Consider the following 18602-nt stretch of genomic DNA (forward strand, 5'->3'; position numbering starts at 1 on the left):
CCAACTTTGGGAGCCGCCTCTAGATCTGGCGGCGGCCGCCTTCCCCAGAGGCCCTCAACTCCGCCCCCGCCGCCCGGGCCACGAGAAGCCGCACCTCCCCCGGAGCCTCCCTCAGCCCTCGGCCTCCAGCGACCCTAGTAGCGGCGGCGGGGGGGCGGGTCCGCGCAGGGGCGGGCAGAAGCACGGGGGGAGGTGCTTCCGGGACAGAGGGCGGGCAAGATGGCGGCGCCCATGGAGCTGTTCTGCTGGTCGGGGGGCTGGGGGCTGCCGTCAGTGGACCTGGACAGCCTGGCGGTACTGGTGAGGGGTGGTGCCGGCGCCGTGTGCTGCGCCTTGGAGGACTAGGGAGGGATCTCCAACTAGCCGATCATCCGAATTTTGCCAGGGCTCCACACCACGGGCGAAGTGGGAGAAACTGAGGCAATCAAAGAGCGTGCCAGGCCGTTATGGGCTCAGTGCCCCATGCCTGCCTTAGCAGCCTAGGTTTTGTGTAACCATATAAAGAGGCCTTGGCCATGGGTTCAGGAAATGGGTTTTAGTCCTCACTCATCTGTTTGCTGACTGTGTGACCTTGGGGCGATCACTTCTCCTCTCTGGGTGCTGTTTCTTCATATCCGTCTTTACTAAAGCTGAACAATCTCAGGGTTCTTAGGCTTGGCATTCCTATCTTTTCAGCCTCTTTTTCTCCTTCCTTTCTTCTTCCTCCTCACTAAACAGCATTTACTGAGCTTATTGTTTATTGAATCAAAAGGCCCACAGCCAGGCTCTGTAAAAAAGCTTTGGAGTCAGACTAGTTCATTTCTCTCGTTCACTCCTTCATTTAATAAGCATTAGGCCTCTTCTAAATACCAAACATTGGCTGCAAAACTAAATAAGATTTGGTCCCTCCCTTGGCGTTGTTTTCAGAAAGGCAGACATGTCAGCAAATAAATGTAATAAAAAATGTTCAGGTACTAAGGTATAAGTAGGAACAGACCACAGCGACTGCCAAAAAAGGGCATGGTCAGTTTTTCCAAGAAAAGGGATATACTGTTAAGAAAAAACTTCTGAGGATCAATGTTCACCAGGTAGATGGTAGGAGAGGAGATGGAAGGATTTTCCTAGCTGACTTGTAATCATGGAGATATCCATTATCTCTGAGCCCTGTGTTGCCCATTGCAAAGTGGGCACAGTAATGTTCACCTCTTTGTATATGTGTGTCAAGTACTAAGCATAGATTGTAGCACAAAAGGTATTCAATAAATGTTATTTCTCTCCTTGATTCCCCTGTGGGGGGCCATGTCCCCGGCCTCTGCCTTCTGCTTCCTTCCCTGCAGACCTATGCCAGATTTACTGGTGCCCCACTCAAGGTGCACAAGATCACCAACCCCTGGCGGAGCCCTTCAGGTACCCAATGTCCCGGGGGGGGGGGGGTGCGAGGAAGGGGAGAATCAGGAGACAAACAGGACTGTGTACCAAATGTGTATGGATAGACAACTAAGGTCTGGTGGGCGTACTTCTTTCTCAATGTCAGGAACTTTGCCTGCCCTTCGGACCAGTCATGGAGAGGTCATCTCAGTACCACACAAGATCATCACCCACCTTCGAAAAGAGGTAGGTGGCTTGGTTTGGGGGACTAGTGAAAAAAGTTCAGTCAATTCAGTGCAACATACATTTATTGAGCACCAAGTATATGCCAAGCTAGATGCAGGTGACCCAGAGCTTCAAGGAACACAGTGTGATGGGGGCGGAGGGCACACACATTGTTGGTAATAATGCAGTAAACAGTAGGCCAGAGATTAAGCTCAGGCACTTTGAGGGTATCCGGAGGCACAGTGCCTTCTGCCTGCTGGGCAGTGAGGGAGAGATGAACAGGTTGATAACACAAAGAAGGGTAAGGAGAGTAGAAGAGCAGTTAGCTCAGATGAGACCTCTGAAAGTGGGACCAGAGAGGGACTTCTAAGGGCCCTTTTTCAAGGACTAGTTCAGGTGGGATATGGGGATGAGGATGGACAAGGCTTAGAGCCAGAGTGGGGAAGTTGGAAGAGCATTATAAGAAGAAGGGGGAGGGAGGCCTAGGTTATGCTCTTCACTCTCTTCTTGACGGTGTGACCTTTGGCAAGTCGCTTAACGTCTCAGAGCCTTAAGCTCTTTATTTGTAAAACTAGGGGCTGAGCCAGGATGCTGTCCAAGGGTTCTTTTAGTTTTCATGGTGATTCCAAAAGGGAACACACTGTCAGAAGTGGGGCCCTCTTTTTCATTTCTACTTTCCCAAAGATTAAGGAGCTGGGGAATTGATGGAGGCTCGAGAGGACTGTAGACAGGGGATCCTGGTAAAAGCCAAAGTTCCTGCAGGGACTGGGCCACTGCCATGTTTCCTTATGTATGAGCACAACTTTTCCAGTTTCTAGAGTTTTTCCCTAACACAGCCACATTGAAAGAGATTAGTACCCCCATTCCGCAGGGGAGAAAATGAGGCTCAGAGAGATTTAAGGATCATGCTCAAGAGGTTATTTGAGGACAAAGCTTACTCAGGATGTGGGGGGGTTGCTAAGCAACAGACACTGGACCTAGGAAGATGAGGCAGCCTGAGACCTGGGGGTACGGTTGGAATGTGTGTGTGGTGGTGGTGGTGGTGGTGGCGCCTGGGCCATGGAATGAAGTAGAGGCAATAGCCAAGAGCTGGGCATTGAGAGAACAAGCCAGGGGTCCCAGGAGCATGAGGATGGCATTCCCAAGTTCCTGAGGCATGGATGGAGGCCCAACCTGCCTCTGAGCTCCACTCTGCTAGGTTTGTGGTGCCTGGATTGGAGAAGTTGCTGTTAGGAAGTTGCTGTCAGCAGGCATGTTGCCACCTTTCCGTGGAAACTCTGGGAGCTGCTCCTGGTTTGCGGCTGGGCCTTCTTTCCTTCCCCAATGGGCATGGGATCTTGACGGCCAGCAGGCTCCAAGGACCAGGCTGTCCGCCAACAGCAACAGGCTACTGGCTGTACCTAGGCCACAGGGCCTCAGCAGGAAAATCTCCTTACTCTACCTCTGCTACACTCAGAGGCCAGTGAGGGTGGTACCAGACAGGATGCCCCCGAGAAGTGCCCTGGAGTCCCCCAGCATCCACCTCATGGTAGTCATTTCCTCCACAGAAGTACAATGCTGATTATGACCTGTCTGCCCGACAAGGGGCAGACACCTTGGCCTTCATGTCTCTGCTAGAGGAGAAGCTGCTCCCAGTGCTGGTGAGTGTGCCCAGAACTCCCAGTGTTTATGGCCAGTGGGGAAGGGGGCCAGGGACACACACACCCTACCCCTCACCCCCACCCCCCAGCCTTGGAGCAGCATGGGGATCAGAAGCCCACCCTGAGTCAGGCAGGTACACTGGCTCAGACCTACCTTTTCCTTCCTATGTACCAAATTCAGATACATACTTTTTGGATAGACGCCAAGAACTATGTGGAAGTGACCCGAAAGTGGTATGCAGAGGCTATGCCCTTTCCCCTCAACTTCTTCCTACCTGGCCGCATGCAGCGGCAGCACATGGAGCGGCTACAGCTGTTGTGTGGGGAGCATAGGCCTGAGAGTGAGGAAGAACTGGAAAAGGAGGTATCTCTGGGATAGGGAGCTATTGTAAGAGAAGCCCCAGGGCTGATGGCCAGGAGTGGGAGTGCCTACGAGGGGAGGTGGCACAGTGCCCGCAGCCTCAAGCCTACCTGTGTCCTCCCTGTAGCTGTACCAAGGGGCTCGGGAATGCCTGACACTCCTCTCTCAGCGCCTGGGATCTCAGAAATTCTTCTTTGGAGATGCGTGAGTCTGACTCCAGGGGAATAAGAGATGGCTTGGAAGAAGATGCGGGTTCAGATGTAGCTGCAGGGGCTGGGGTGGCTCAGCTCCGGACAAGAGGTCCTCGGGACAGATGCTGGGTCTGGTGACAGTGGGGCTGTGTGTAGGGCTGGAGTTGCCTCAGTGGTACAGGAGGGTGGGAGGGCCGCCAGGCACAGGAGGGGCCTGCAGGGCTGTGAGGCACTCAATATATTCTTTATGCAGCCCTGGGATAGAGTCCCATTCACAGCCAGGCTGGCGCCACCTAGGGGCCCTCCCCACACAAGGCTCAGAAAGATGTGTCCTCTCCTACCCTGGTGGCACCTGCTGTCCAGAGCCCACCTCCCAGGGCCAAATCTTCCTCTGACTCCGTCTCTACTTTCTCTGCCAAAGTTGTCCTCCATCACATCCCCCTCTCTGCTTCAGCCCTGCCTCCCTGGATGCCTTTGTCTTCAGCTACCTGGCCCTGCTGCTGCAGGTAAAGCTGCCCAGTGGGAAACTGCAGGCCCACCTGCGGGGGCTGCATAACCTCTGTGCCTACTGCACCCACATCCTCAGCCTCTACTTCCCCTGGGATGGAGGTAAGGGGCAGATGGGTGCGGGGTGGGTGCTCGCCCCGGGGAGATTGGACAGAGATCCAGGAACTAGGCCCCCTGCCCACCTTCCTTCCTTATCCCTCAGCTGAGGTGCCACCTCCACACCAGACACCAACGGGCCCAGAGACCGAGGAGGAGCCGTACAGGCGCCGGAACCAGATCCTATCCGTGTTGGCGGGGCTGGCAGCCATGGTGGGCTATGCCTTGCTCAGTGGCATTGTCTCTATCCAGCGGGCAACACCTGCCCGGACCCCAGGCACGCGGGCCCTGGGCATGGCTGAAGAGGAGGAAGAGGAATGATTTGTCCTCATGCTCCCAGGACTCATTTTTCTACTCTCATGCATTCCAGAGGTCCCTGTGTTTCCCTGTTGTCAGTACAGCCAGAAATGGGATGTCCCCCACAGAATAAACCTGCTCACACTGACTGGAATCAGACATTCTGTCCTTTAAGGGGCCACCGTTTTTCCTAGCTGGCGCCAAGGGGCCATCTGGGTGCCTTAGCCCTCACTGGTGCTTGGCTTCTTAGCTGCCTGTGCCTTGATGCTGACATTGCTCCTGCAAGTGCCCAGTTCTGCATCTCCAGGAAAGACAAACAGTCCCCAGTTCTTCCTTTTCTTACCCTCTCCCCACCCCCATCTTGTGTTTGTACAGACAGTGAGCTCACCCTGGGCCTGGGCCCAGTTTCCACAGACAATCAGCACAGAGCACACACTCACACAAGCTTCGGGGTGGGGGGGCAACTGGGGCTTTCCAATCCTTTCCTGAGGGGCCTCCAGCCCCTGGCTCCAGCTAGAGGGGAGAATGAGTTACCCAAACCACTGCTCCTGGGCTTACGTCACTTAAGCTCACCGCAGCCCTGCTGTACCCTCTTTAGTCACAGACAGCATGTGAGCTGACTCTGTCCCTTTAATGCCCATGTTTAGCTCAGGCTTCTGCTTGGGTATCTGCTCCATCACTGGCGACGCCACAAATAGGTGTGAATGGAGTAGGCAGGTGAGATAGTCTCCAGGAAGCCCACAGCAGGATCCTTGATGGTGAGAGGCACATCCTTAGAGGAGCTGGGGGGGGGGGGGGGGAGGGAGAAGCTGAGTATGTGATCCTGCCAAACCCACAGTTCTGTCCTCAGCCCAGGTCCCAGACCCTGCTACTGCTCTTACCGGTTTAGCACCACCACAACTGCAGAGCCATCGGGATGCACCAGTGCCACGGTGTCCAAGTCGTTCTTCTCACTAGCAACTAGCCCCACTCTCTGGGAGCCCTCAGGAATGAACTTGCTGAAATGGGAACAGGCATCGTCAGGGACCCCAGCCCAGCCCCTCTGGCCCTGAGGGTAGCTCCCATCAACTCGTAACCCGAGAAGTCATCCCCTACAACCCTTGCCAAGGCTCTGCCCTAATTCTCTAGGTCTTGAGCCATGCTGCTGGCATGCCCTCCTTCCTGCCTGCCAGCTCCAGCATCAGCAGTCAGGGGTTGTCTGTGTCTGATGACATCAAGTCACTTCCTGTCCAGATGGCGCAAGAGGGACAGGTGTGGCTCTCCCAAGGTTCCCACCCTAAACACCTTCCTGCTCATGTGGGGTGATGAAAGCCCAGTGCAGGAAATACTAGGCCTGGCGTGGAGTGGGGGTGCCTGCCCACCACTCACCTGAAGTGGCCAAGGTGGTAGAACATGGGCTGTTTGTAAAACGTGTCCTTGGCGATGTCCACAATTATGGGACTGTCAACAAAGTTGCGCACCCAATTGGGTCCCCCTTCAGGGTTCAGAGCGAGGTTCCAGTCAGTCCAGCCAACCACATGGTAGAGGAGGTTCTAGGGCAGGAACAGGGCAGAGAGACAAAGGCTCCACACTGGGTCCCCAGATAATGTAGTTAATGAGGTAAACTGGCTACGGTGCCTCAGCCCTGTGAGGAGGGCTCTAATCCTTAATATCTAAGAAGACTGAGAATGAAGATGTCACAAGAGAAGCTGAGAAACCGGAAGCAGCTCTAACTGCTCGAGACCCAAGCATTTGGAAAAAGGGTGATGGGAAGGCAGATCTGTGAAGGGAAGGCAAATAGGGAGTTGTGATACCCCAAATGTGCCCCCAAGAGCAAGCCAGCTGGGGAAAAATTGGAAAGGAGGGCCTATCATCAGTCTTTGGTGAGGCTAGGAAGGGGTCAAGGTGGCCTGCTTTGTGAAAAGGGATGCAGGTGGCTCACCGTGATGATGCTGTGGCTGTACTGCATCCCTCGATCCCAGGAGCCCAGCCGTACACTCTGCTCCCAGAACTTGGAGCCCACACAGGCCTCTGAGGCAAAGAGCATGGTGTTGGGAAACAGGCGGTGTGTCTCCCCCAGGGTGGCTTTTGCTGGAGCTATAAAGTCCAGGTACCAATGTACAGCAATGCCATGAACATACTTAGCTGCCTCTGGGTCTGCCAGCACCTGTACAGGAGAGAGGAAGGACTAGTGGGAAAAGGGAACCACTGAACCTAGCCCTTGTATGGAGGGTTCTGGAAGAGGCACCAGGAGACCAGAGAAATGGGCAGTGAGATTAATGCAACCATGGGGATCCATGGGGCCCTGGAGATCCAAAAGGGGTGACTACTACCTCAGCATTCCAGGGTATACCACCTGGGCACCTGGCTCCAGCCTAGGGTTCTCTAAGAATCAAGAGTTGGGGCAGGGAAGGCACTTTGTTTGGGAGCCAGTCATTTGGATCCTGGATTTGAGGGTCACTAGTGTACCCATGGCGGTACTGGGCCTTACCACCTGGGCCCAGCGGGGCAGCAGCAAGCGTTGGTCATCCAGCATAAGCAGACGGACATTGCGGTGTGTACTGTTGGCCAGGGTGGGACCCAGGTCACGGGCAATGAAGTCTCGCTGGTGTTCAGGGGTGAAGCCCAGGCACTGGAAGGGGTATCCGCTAAATAGCCCTGCAGAAGGCTCATTCTCAGCTGTTACTGCCCAGAACTGTAACTTGTGCTCAGCATAGGCATCCAGGAACCTGGCAGGGGAAGGGTATAGTGACCATGACCAAGAAAGTGGACCAAGACCCTGAGGAATAGGAGACTCAATGAGGTGGGGAAAACTGGGGGCCCAAGTCTGAAAGGCCCAGAAGGTAGGAAGGTGAGATGAGGAGAGTCATATCTAGAGGTGAAACCAGGTTGGGGCATAGACCAGGCTTCTCCAGACCCCATGGCCTTGCTGCTCCCTTACTTGACAAAATATCTGGCCCAAGTCTGGTGGTAGAGGTCCCCGGGCTGACCCTTGAGCGACCCCTTCCCATTCACTGCCCCATTGGTCTTGAGCCAGGTAGGTGATGTCCAGGGACTGGCGAAGAGTGAGACAGGGCGCTGGGCCATCTCTAGGGCTTGGTGAATCAGGGGTATCTAGAAACAAAGATAGTGAGGAGAGAGACAACCAGAGTTAGAACATAGACAGACTGGCCCAACCAGTGTGTCAGGCCTAGCCATCAGCCCCCGCCCTCGCTCCCCCAGGACAAAACAGAGCGAAGAGGGGCTGGGTTCTGTCTCTCTGTAGACTTCTCTAGCCTGAGGCTTTTCAAATACTGGGCATCAATGCTACCAGAGCCTAAGGAAGCCAGAGTGCCCACCTTGAGCTTGACATCTTCATCTGGGAGGCTGAAGTTGTGCAACTGGAAGTCATCAGGGGTGTCGGCATAGGTGTAGGTGCGGATGGAGAAGTCACAGCTGGCCATGGGTACCCGAATGATGTTGTATTCAATTCCTGCAGAAAAAGACCGCGATGGGAGTCTGAGTCAATAGAAGATGTGCAACCTGGCCTACTACTCGCCAGTCCTAAATTGTGTCTGGGCTCCTGGGTTAGGGCCTGTGGAGCCAGGCACCTGGGTGAAACACAGGTCTTCTGAGCCTGAGAGTCCCCAAGCACTCAGTGGAAGATGGGTAGGACAATCTTATATATTTGGGCCTTAAGAGACTGTCAGGATGGGTAGAAGTCAGGGTCAAAGGAAATATCAAGGTCAGTTGCACTATGTCATCTTGTCCCCCGCCTCCTCACCTTCTTCAGAGAAGTACGATTTGAGCAGCAAATTCCGGGCAGGGGGTGACAGGGCAAGGATATTGAGAGCAGCAGCATCTGTCATGGCCCCTCCAAATCCTTTCACTTTCTGGTACTTCTGATTGGGCTGCAGGGTCAGTAACAGCCCTGAGAACATATGCAGGGAATCAAGGTGTCAGTGCACAGGGGAGAAACCCCATGCGATCGTGACATGATTGCGCTCCAGAGGTTCCCGGCCTGGCTTAGTGGTGAAGGGTGTAGTGGTACCTGTGCCTGTTCGGTTGGCCTGGATGGTCCCCAGACTCAGCTCCATTCGTCGCCCACTGCGTGTGCTCTCATAACGTGTGAAGGTGCCAGGAGCAGGCAGGGTCAGGGGATCAAGAGAGTCACAATACGTGGCATTGCAGACACAGACCACTGAGCTATATCCAAAGCTTTTAGGGCTGCAGGGGTGGGCACCTGGGAGCGAGGGAGAGGCAAAGGCTGAAGGATAAAGCTGGGAGAAGCCACACTGGTCAGGAGAGATTGAACACCGGTTTCTAAAATCCTCACAGCCTGGCCAGCATGGCTCAGCGGCTAGAGCATCGTCCCCCCCCCCTCACGGAAGGGTCAAGGGTTTGATTCCCTTGCATCAAGGGCACATACCTGGGTTGCAGGTTCAATCCCTGGCCCAGGTCAGAACATGTCCTGGAGGCAACCAGCTGATGTATCTCTCCCATATCAATGTTTCTCTCTCTCTCTTAAAAAAAAAAACAAAAAAGAATAGAAACAAAATATCCTTGGGTGAGGATTAAAATCCTCTTGCTGTCCTCTCACCCCAAGGCTGGTTTCGGTCACTCAAAAGCGTTTGTTGAGCACCTACTGAAGTCCACCACCAGTGTGCCAGAAAACTACCAAAGAACCACATGGCACAAGGGAGCTCTGGGGCTAACTCCCTCCACCTTGACTTACCTGATGCCCAAGAAGCTGCCTGAAGTAGAAGCAATCCCACGAGACTGGCAGCCATGGTGCCTACCCTGCCCAGGGCCTTGGGACATCCCTGAGAACAGAATGATAGTGGCAGGAAGGCAAGCCCCTCTCCACCCCTCAGCTACCCTCCTGGGCAGCGCTCTGCTACCTATGGGCACCCACAGCCTAGTCTCCCACCTTTAAGAGGGATGGAACCGGCCCTCTGCTAGTGACAGCGCCCCCTCCAAGCCCTCTGTTAGCGACAGTCCCTGCCCACCCCAACCGGGACCCTCCTCCTCCCCTTTCCCACCCATTTCTCCAGGGACCTGTCCTTCCATAAAAATGCCATGATGACCTGAGTTCGAGGAGAGTCTGTCATTCATCGAATTCCAGAACCTGGGTGGCCAGGATCCCAGAAGCAAACAAGGTGAAGTGGGAGCCCCGGCCCGCTCACCTCTCGGGAAGGACGTGAAAGCTCCATCACCAGGTGAGGCGCCTGCAGCATCCCCAGGCCCCGGAGAGGCCAGAGAGTCCCCCGACTAAAAATAGGGATGCAGGCACTTGGGCAGCCACAGACGGGCACTGGGTTAATCCCGGCATAATGGAGCGAATGGGTCATGTGATGACGGCGGGAGAGTCACATGACACAGGAAGTGAGGCAACTGCAACCATACTTGTAAAGGGTGAGTGGCTCCTCCAGGCTGCCGGTGATGACACACCCTGTGAAATTCTGGGAGGCGTGTGTGGGCGACAGCTTTAGGAAGAATCTAGATCAGAGATCTGAGTGGAGGACTGAGTGGAGGCCCCCGAGTCCCAGACGAGGGGAACCATAGTAGGCACATTGCTTTCTTGAGAAAAAAAATGTTAAAGTAATACTAATAAAGTTGATACTAATAAAAGGTTCGCTGTGCAAAATAGGGTTGCTAAAACGCTGAGAGATGATTAAGGCAGTCTTTGCCCTATAGAGGCTTGTGAAGCAGGGGATTTAGACACGTACACAGATAGTGACAGATAAAGACAAACCGGTAACAGGTATGCATGGAGGGACACTCCACGGGGAGGAGCTATCCTGGAAGGCTTCCTGGAGGAGAAAGGGCGGGGATCATTCACCAGAGAAGTGCAGGGAGGATGGGCCCTGGGCAGAGGAATGGCATGATTGAAGGGAGGGAGTCCTCAACACTTCACCTCTCCAGGCATCCCTTGTTTCGTCATCAGGTACAGGTTGTATTAACTGCTTTTCCTTTCTCACAGGACAGGGAGGTTCAAAAACTGGAAAGTGCTGTACAAGCTATATCCTCAGTGGATGTGAGAAGGGGGTTGCAACCACATCACACATGGACCACAACACAAATGACTTAGTGGGAGTGACACACACAATGATGACCTGACCAACTCCAGTCCTCCGAGCCTGTTTTCTAACTGGTAAAATGGAGGCCACACCACAACCTTTCAGGGTTATTACTGGAATCAGTGAAATAAGCACGGGCCTGGCACATAGGAGGTGCTCACTAACCGCTTGTTTGTTTGTGTCTTTTTAAAAATATATATTTTTTATTGATTTCAGAGAGAGGAAGGGAGAGGGAGAGAGAGATAGAGGCATCAACGATGAGAGAGTCATTGATCAGCTGCCTCCTGCACGCACCCTGCTGGGGATCAAGCCCACAACCCAGACATGAGCACTGACCAGGAATCAAACCGCGATCTCTTGGATCATAGGTAGATGCTCAACCGCTGAGCCACTCCGGCCAAGCTGTTGTGTGTTTTTAAAATGATCTCAGTGAAGTCTTTCTAGACACACACCAAGCAAAACTGATCTTCTCTTGTTTTGGGTTCCTATAGCACTTCAGTATAGTTTCAGTGAGACCAGCTGGGTTTGAAACTTGGCTCCACCATTTACTGGCTGTTTGACCTTCAGTAAAGGACTTAATCACTCTAAGCCTCTGTTTCTCATCTATAAAAGGGGAGTGACAGCTCCTAGCTCACAGAATTGCTGTGAGGTTTAAGAACCATAATGTATGTGTATAGCACTCTGCTGGGCACCAAATGTTGCAATAAGTTAAGTCTTTGCGGAGTTCAGTAAAGGAATGTCTTACTCAGTCTCTGTAGTTGTCCTGACACAGAGTGGGTAGGTGCCAAGTTGTTGAAATGCATTAAACCATCATCACTAGGTCAGTATCTGCTCCATCCAAACTTCCTGCTTTTCAAGGAAATGTTGTGCAGGGCTCATTCTTGGGAGGAGGACAGGTGATACCTAGGCCTTACTTTCCTCTAGTTCATTCATCCCACAAATATTTATTAAGCACATACTATATTTGCCCCTGTTTGCTCTGTTGAGTTTAGGGCCCCCCTCCCCTCCCTGTTTCACTCTGTAGGAACAGAGGCTCATGTTTCTTCTTTTTTTTTCGTGAATCCTCACCTGAGGATATTTTTTCCACTGAGAGTGGAGGGAGGGAGTGGGGAGAGAGAGAGAGAAAGAGAGAAACATTGATGTGAGAGAGACACGGCGATTGGTTGTTCCCCACACATGCCCCGATGGGGCCAGGGATTGAACCAGAAAGCCAGGTCCATGCCCTTGAACGGGAATCGAACACACGACCCTTTGGTGCTCTGGCAAAGATTCTAACCAATAAGCGCCACAGTGGCCAGGGCTCTTATTTCTTCTTTTTATCATTCAGTTTAAAAATCTTCCAGAGTTGATACCACCTCATCTTTTTTTCTTAATTTTATTTATTAATTTTTAGAGAGAGAAACATCAGTTTGTTGTTCCACTTATTTATGCATTCACGGGTTACTTCTTGTGTGTGCCCTGGCCGAATCTCAGGGTGACGCTCTAACCAACTGAGCTACCTGGCCTGGGCTGACACCACCTCGTCTTACAGATTTCTCTCACAATGTGATTTGCCCTTGAACTTTTGTTGTTGTTGTTGTTGTTGTTAACCTCACCCAAGGATATTTTTTCCGTTGATTTTTTTAAGGAGAATGGAAAGGAGGGAGGAGGAGGGAGAGAGAGAGAGGGAGGGAGAGAGAGAAACATTAACGTGAGAGAGACACATCCATTGGTTGCCTCCCAGATGCCCCCTGACCAGGGTTGAGATTCAAACCTGCAACCCAGATACTGTCCTTCACCAGAAATCAAACACATGACCCTTCAGGTATATGGGCTGAAGCTCTAACCACTGAGCCAAACCAGCAAGGGCTGCCCTTGAACTTTTCTATTTTATTTTCTAAATAAAGTTGGTTATAATAAGGGCTAATGTTTGTTGAGCACTTATTCTATGCTACTTTGCATGCATTAGACCCTCACTTCACTCTCATTTCATTCTCTAGTATCCAAAATATATAAAGAACTCTTACAACTCAATATAAAAAGATAACCCAATTGAAAATGGGCAAGAGAGCCCTAGCTGGTTTGAGTGTTGGCCCTTGGACTGAAGGGTCCCGGGTTTGATTCTGGCCAAAGTCAGGCTCAGCTGTAGGCTCAATCCCCTGCCCCCATCGGGGTACATGCGGGAGGCAGCCAATCAGTGTGTCTCTCTCACATCGATGTTTCATTCTCTCTCTCCTCTACTCTCTCTAAAAGCAATGGAAAAAATATCCTCAGGTGAGGATAAATAAATAAAATAAATAAATAAATCGGCACGAGATTTGAATAGACATTTCTTCAAAAATAATATACAAATGGCCAAGTAGCACATGAAAAGATGCTCCACAACATTAGTCATTAAGGAAATGCAAATCCAAACCACTAAGAGATACCACTTCACATGCACTAGGATGGCTATAATACAAAAAATGGACAATGACAAGTGTGAACAGGGACATGGAGAAATTGGACCACTTGCATGTTGCTGGTGGAAATGTAAAACGGGGCAGCCACTATGAAAAACTATGAAAAATAGTTTGGCAGTTCCTCAAAATGTTACATATGACCCAGCAATTCCACTTCTAGGTACTACATAAAAGAACTGAAAAGATGTCCACACAACGACTTGCTTGTGAATGTTTATAGCAGCATTAACTATGGAAACAACCTAACTGCCCATCAATTGGTGAGTAAACAAATTGTGGTATTTCCATACAATGGAATGCTATTCAGCAATAAAAAGAGCTAAAATACTGATACATGCTAGGACTTGAATAAACCTCAAAAACATTATGCTAAGTGAAAGAAGCCAGGTCCAGAAGATCACATACTGCATGATTCCATTTATATGAAATTCTAGAATAGGTGGAGCTATAGACAGAAAATAGATTAGTAGTTGCTCAAAGTTGTGGTGGGAATAGGGATTAACTGTTGCACAACTCAGTAAATTTATTAAAAACCATTGAACTGTACACTTAAAAGGAGAGAACTTTTATAGTATATAAATTACACCTCAATTAAGCTAGTGAAAAATTTTTATTACATATTTGCAGTCAGTTCATTGCTTCTGCAGGAACGGTATTACTGCATAGAAACTCTTTTCAACTAAATATATTACATAGTAGGAAATGTATTTTATTTAAGCTTCCTTCTCTATAATGACCTTCTAAATTATTATATAATAAAGTCTTGCTGATTTGTTTTGTTTTTTATTTTATATTTGCATATGTTGTTGAGCAGAAATTTCCAAAGTCAAGTAGAATGAGAGAATTCTTTCTTGTGCATGTTATAGAATGTCTACCTTTCCTGTCCTTCGTCCATCTAATCCTCAAAGTGTCTCCTATCCTGGTCTCCACTAAAGACACAAGTTTCCAAAATGTCCCCTAGGGGGCGACTGAGAACCACTGCCCTAGGGAGTTGCCTCAAACACCTAGGCCTTACTGCAGCGGCTACTAAGGGTGTATTAGGTGGCCACATTCCTCGGTCTGTTGCACACTTTTAAACGACTTAGCTAAACACCAAGGGAGGACAATTGGGAAATAAATATAAGCAAAAGCAGGAGTATAAAAATAGTTTGGCTGACCCAGCAGCAGAGTTCTGATCCCACTCTGCTAGCACTCTGCCAGGGTGTAGGCTTGGCTCAAATAGCAAACTCCTGCCCTGGAGACTGGCAAGTACCATGTCATAGGCTCCTTGCTCTTTAGGCCTCAGACTGAGTCCCCAAGGAGGTCACCCCCTCCAAGTTCCACTGTTACCTCCATGGTCAAGTCAAAGAGACTTTGTCATTCTGTTCACAGCAGAGAGTAGGTGCTCAAAAAATACTTACTTGTCCTGGCCGGTTTTGCTCAGTGGTTAGAGCATCGGCCTGAGGACTGAAGGGTCCCAGGTTCAACTCCAGCCAAGGGCATGTACCTGGGTTGCAGGCTCGATCCCTGGCCTGGTGGGCCATGTCCCAGAGGAAACCAATCAATGTATCTCTCACATCGGTGTTTCTCTCTCTCTCTCTCCCCCCCCCCCTCTCTCTCTCCCTTCCACTCTCTCTGAAAAGCAATGGAAAAATATCCTTGGGTGAGGATTAAGAAAAAAAAAACCTGCCTCCAGCCCAGCCGGCACGGCTCAGTGGTTGAGCATCGACCCATGAACCAAGAGATCACAGTTTGATTCTCGGTCAGGGCACATGCCCGAGTTGCAGGCTCAGTTTTGGGCTCAATCCCTAGTAGGGGACATGCAGGAGGCAGGGAATCAATGATTCTCTCATCAGTGATGCTTCTATCTCTCTCTTTCCCTCTCCCTTCCTCTCTCTGAAATCAATAAAAACAAATTTTTTTAAAAATCCACCTACGGCCCAGTTGGGCATGGCTCAGCAGTTGAGCATCGAACTAGGATCCAAGAGATCGCAGTTCAATTCCCAGTCAGGGCACATGCCCAGGTTGCGGGCTCCATCCCTAGTCAGGGGTGCGCAGGAGGCAGCCGATCAATGAGGACTCTCATCATTGATGTTTCTATATCTCTCTCTCCCTCTCCATTCCTCTCTCTGAAATCAATAAAGACATATTAAAAAAAAAAAAATCCACCTACAATCCTCCTGGGATTGACTCTGTGAAATGCTCTGACCTCTAGACCTTTCCTCTGGATGTCTCATGGACACCTCAGCAGGACCATCATGAGATCATCTCCCCAGCCAAACCTGTTCCCCTGGGCTCTCTTTCCCCATAAATGGAACCCCTTCCTCCCAGAACCTGGGGCTCTTTTTTTTTTTTTTTTAACTTGACAAACTTTTGTTTATTTTATTCTAGCCTTACATCCCATCCTGATGGGGCTCATTCTTGGCTCTGTCCTCTCCCCGTACCCTTCTCTCCATTTTTTTCTCTCCTAGACTATAGGAACATCTCTCTCTTGGTGTCATAACCTCCACTTTTCTCCTCCAACCCATTCTCTGAGAACTGGATGATGAAACTAAAATATAAATTCTGAAGCTACCACTCTCCCTCCTCAAATCCTTTAATGGCACCACATTGCCTTTAAGAGGGCTTATGGGATCTTTGTTCCACCCTCATTTCTCACCTCTCCCCTTGCACCATTTTCCCAGTCCCATTTCCTCTGCATTCCATCTTGCCTCTGCTCTCCTCCCTGCCATGAGTACTTTCTTCTCTTTTCTGGAAGAAAATGAATAACTCTCCTTTTTTTTTATCATTAAGGCCTCAGCCTTAGTATCACCGCCATCAGTACCATTTTACTGACACCCCTGACTGACTGGGTTAGGCACCTGGGCTAAGTGCTCCCCAATTCACACATTCAACAAATAATAATTGAGCATCTACTATGTGCCAGGCACTGTTCTAATCCTGGGGATACAGCAATAAGTAAGATGATAAAGTTCCTGTCCTAGTGGCTGGTAGATAACAAACATAATTTCACATGGCCGTGAGAACTATGAAGGAAACTAAAGGGGCAGGGAGTTCTGGATAGAGCCAGTGATGGGGACAATTGTTAGAAATGAGTTTAGAAAAGAAAGTTTGGGGCCAGATTCTGTAGGCCTTGGTGGCCACATAAGGAGTTTAGAATTTTGTTCTAAGATGGAAATTCACTGGAGAGTTTGGTGCAGGAAAATGACAAGATCAGATTTAGATTTTTAAGATCATTTTGGCTGCTGTGTAGAAATCAAATGGTAGGGGAGGGTGCCAAGACAGGGAGTCCAGCCGCCAATTACAGCCTGTCAGGGACTTGCCCCTTGTTCTATATCCATTGTACTTCCGAGTCCTTGCAAAGGCTGTCCTTCAGTACACAGCATTTGGCCTAGTTAATGCCTATTCATCTTTCAGAACATCAGGCATCGTTTTCTCCAAAAATTCTCTCCCTCCACACGCAGCCCTCCTGTAACTCAAGTTCATAGCCCTTACATCTCCTTTGTAGCTGGTATCCCAATTAATTGTACAAGTGGCTTCATGTCGGTCATAGCGTCCAGTGGCCTGCTAACTCGTTTGCCTGTTGATCGGTCAGTGCGTAAGCCCAGCAGGCTATGGACAAGTCTGTCCACGCTCCCTTCCTATCTCCAAAGGCCGTACCCCAATGTATAGCATAGCGCCTGGCGCTAGTCTGGTGCTCAGCGAACGTTTGTTGAATGACTGAAGAATAGATAAATTACACAGACCTTCCTCCTACTCCACCCCTCAAAAAACAAGTGGATAGAGAATTCGAAGACTGTATCTTCTCTTCTTCATTAGTAAATGACGACCATCCCTACAAATAACAACAACGACGATTAAAAAGTGAAGTTGCAAACGCCTGGAGGGGAGAGTTAAGAGCCAAACGGTGCCACATCCATCACGCCTACCGTGGGCGAAGTAAAACAGCAGCCCCAACCGCAAGCGAAAGGAAACCCCACAGCATCCTGCAACAGCTGGGTGGGCGGGGCTGGAGGAGGCTCCGCAGCGTGCGGGTCTCAGCGGGGATGCGCCCCACGACGCGCAGCCGCTGCGCGCTCAGGGTCCGAGGGGCGGGGCGGGGCGGGGCCGGGAGGAGGCGGGGCCTGGCCGGGAAGGTGCGCCTCTAATGGCCGGGAGGCGGGACGCAGGCCCCTTCCGCACTCCTCATTGATCTTCCCGGGACCGACGGCTCTCTCCAACCAGCTGTGACCCAGACGGAGCGCAAGCGTATTTTGGAGTCTTCTTGGAGAGAGGGCGAGGGAGTCGTGAGCGCGCATGCGCCTCGGCCTACACAGGCCCGCACGCCGTACAAAGTGAGGGGGTGGGGTGGGGGGAAGGAGATTGCATTTCCTCGGTGAGTCTGAGCCCTGAAGGCTAAGCAAGATTCTTGAGCTTCCTCCTCTGGGAGCCTCAGGATAGGGAACATTCAGTGCCCCCAAACCGCCCCATTGGGAACTCTGATCTCCACCCCCTGCTACCTTATTTTGTCGTCCTGGCCGCACCCCAGCCCTCCCTGAGGCGGAGTTGTTATGATGGTGAATTATTCAAGAAGCCTTGCGTCCTGATGCCATCTGTGGACAGTGCCTCCCTTCCTTCCCAGTAAGGCACCGCGTCTATCCCCAAAATCATAGGGTCCCGAAGCTGCTTTCAAGGTCCCATTCTGCCAAACTTGAGTTTGTTGAGGACCTACTGTTAGGCCCAGTGCAATGAGCAAGTCCCTGCTCTCAGGAGCTTACATTCTATGGGACAAGACAGACAAAAACAAGGTAATTTTAGATAGGTATAAATGCTCAAAACAACGTGGCAATGTGATAAAATGACAGGTTGCTCAATGAAAAGGTGATGGATGAGGGAAAAGAAGAAATCAGGCTGAGTCCCAAGTTTTTGGAATATGCAGCCGGGTGGTGGTGCCCTTGTTGAGATGGAACAGTGGAAGTGGAACAGGTGCTAGGGGTGGGAATCAAGAGTTCAGCTGTGGCCATGTTGAGGCTGAGACACCCCTTAGACATCTAAGCAGAGATGTCAAGTTGGAGGTTTGAGCCCATGGAGAGGTCAAGGAGGGAGTTATCCACGAACACATAGATGGTATTTAAGCTATAGGTCTTGGTAGAGCCATCTACAGACAGAGTGAAAGTAGAAAAGGGATGAGGGGAGAGCCCTGGGGCCTTCCGGTGTTAAGTAGTCCAGCAGAGGTGTAAAAGCTGCAAAGGATACTGAGAGGGTAAAGTAGGAGGAAAAATAGGAGAACGTGCTGTCTTCAAAAGGGAAAAAGTCAAGAGGAAAGATGCTGATTTTCTGGGTAAGAGCTCCTTAGAGACTGAGATGCAGGCGGAGAAATGGTCACCTTTTGGTTGCTGAAAACTTTATCAAGAGCAGTGCTGGGCCTGGTTGGTGTTGCTCAGTGGTTGAGCATTGGCCCATGAACCAGGAAGTCACGGTTCCATTCAAGGTCAGGACAG

General features: G+C 50.8%; 2 protein-coding genes across 3 annotated transcripts; one reads left to right on the forward strand and one right to left on the reverse strand.

Moving 5' to 3' along the window:
- Positions 1-182: 182 nt before the first annotated feature.
- MTX1 (metaxin 1) lies at positions 183-4812 on the forward strand. 2 transcript variants are annotated; one of them, XM_081122377.1, is made up of 8 exons: positions 183-300; positions 1317-1386; positions 1514-1593; positions 3120-3212; positions 3394-3576; positions 3701-3777; positions 4219-4373; positions 4474-4812. In XM_081122377.1, exons 1-8 carry the CDS (start codon positions 220-222, stop codon positions 4686-4688), a joined length of 954 nt encoding a protein of 317 aa, XP_080978503.1. In that variant the 5' UTR covers positions 183-219; the 3' UTR covers positions 4689-4812. The 2 variants fall into 2 exon arrangements, with proteins under 2 accessions (XP_080978503.1, XP_080978504.1); XM_081122378.1 differs by having other exon boundaries at positions 189-294.
- Positions 1638-17208, reverse strand: GBA1 (glucosylceramidase beta 1). The gene is made up of 13 exons (XM_081122376.1): positions 17052-17208; positions 16869-16957; positions 9809-10084; positions 9358-9445; positions 8674-8865; positions 8407-8553; positions 7982-8115; positions 7585-7757; positions 7135-7372; positions 6586-6810; positions 6033-6196; positions 5546-5662; positions 1638-5446 (listed from the first exon to the last, which is right to left on the reverse strand). The coding sequence occupies exons 3-13, from the start codon at positions 9971-9973 to the stop codon at positions 5341-5343; spliced, it is 1749 nt and encodes a 582-aa protein (XP_080978502.1). The 5' UTR covers positions 9974-10084; positions 16869-16957; positions 17052-17208; the 3' UTR covers positions 1638-5340.
- Positions 17209-18602: the final 1394 nt, after the last annotated feature.

This window comes from Miniopterus schreibersii (assembly GCF_964146895.1).
Source record: "Miniopterus schreibersii genome assembly, chromosome: 19".
NCBI classification, from domain to species: Eukaryota; Metazoa; Chordata; class Mammalia; order Chiroptera; family Miniopteridae; genus Miniopterus; species Miniopterus schreibersii.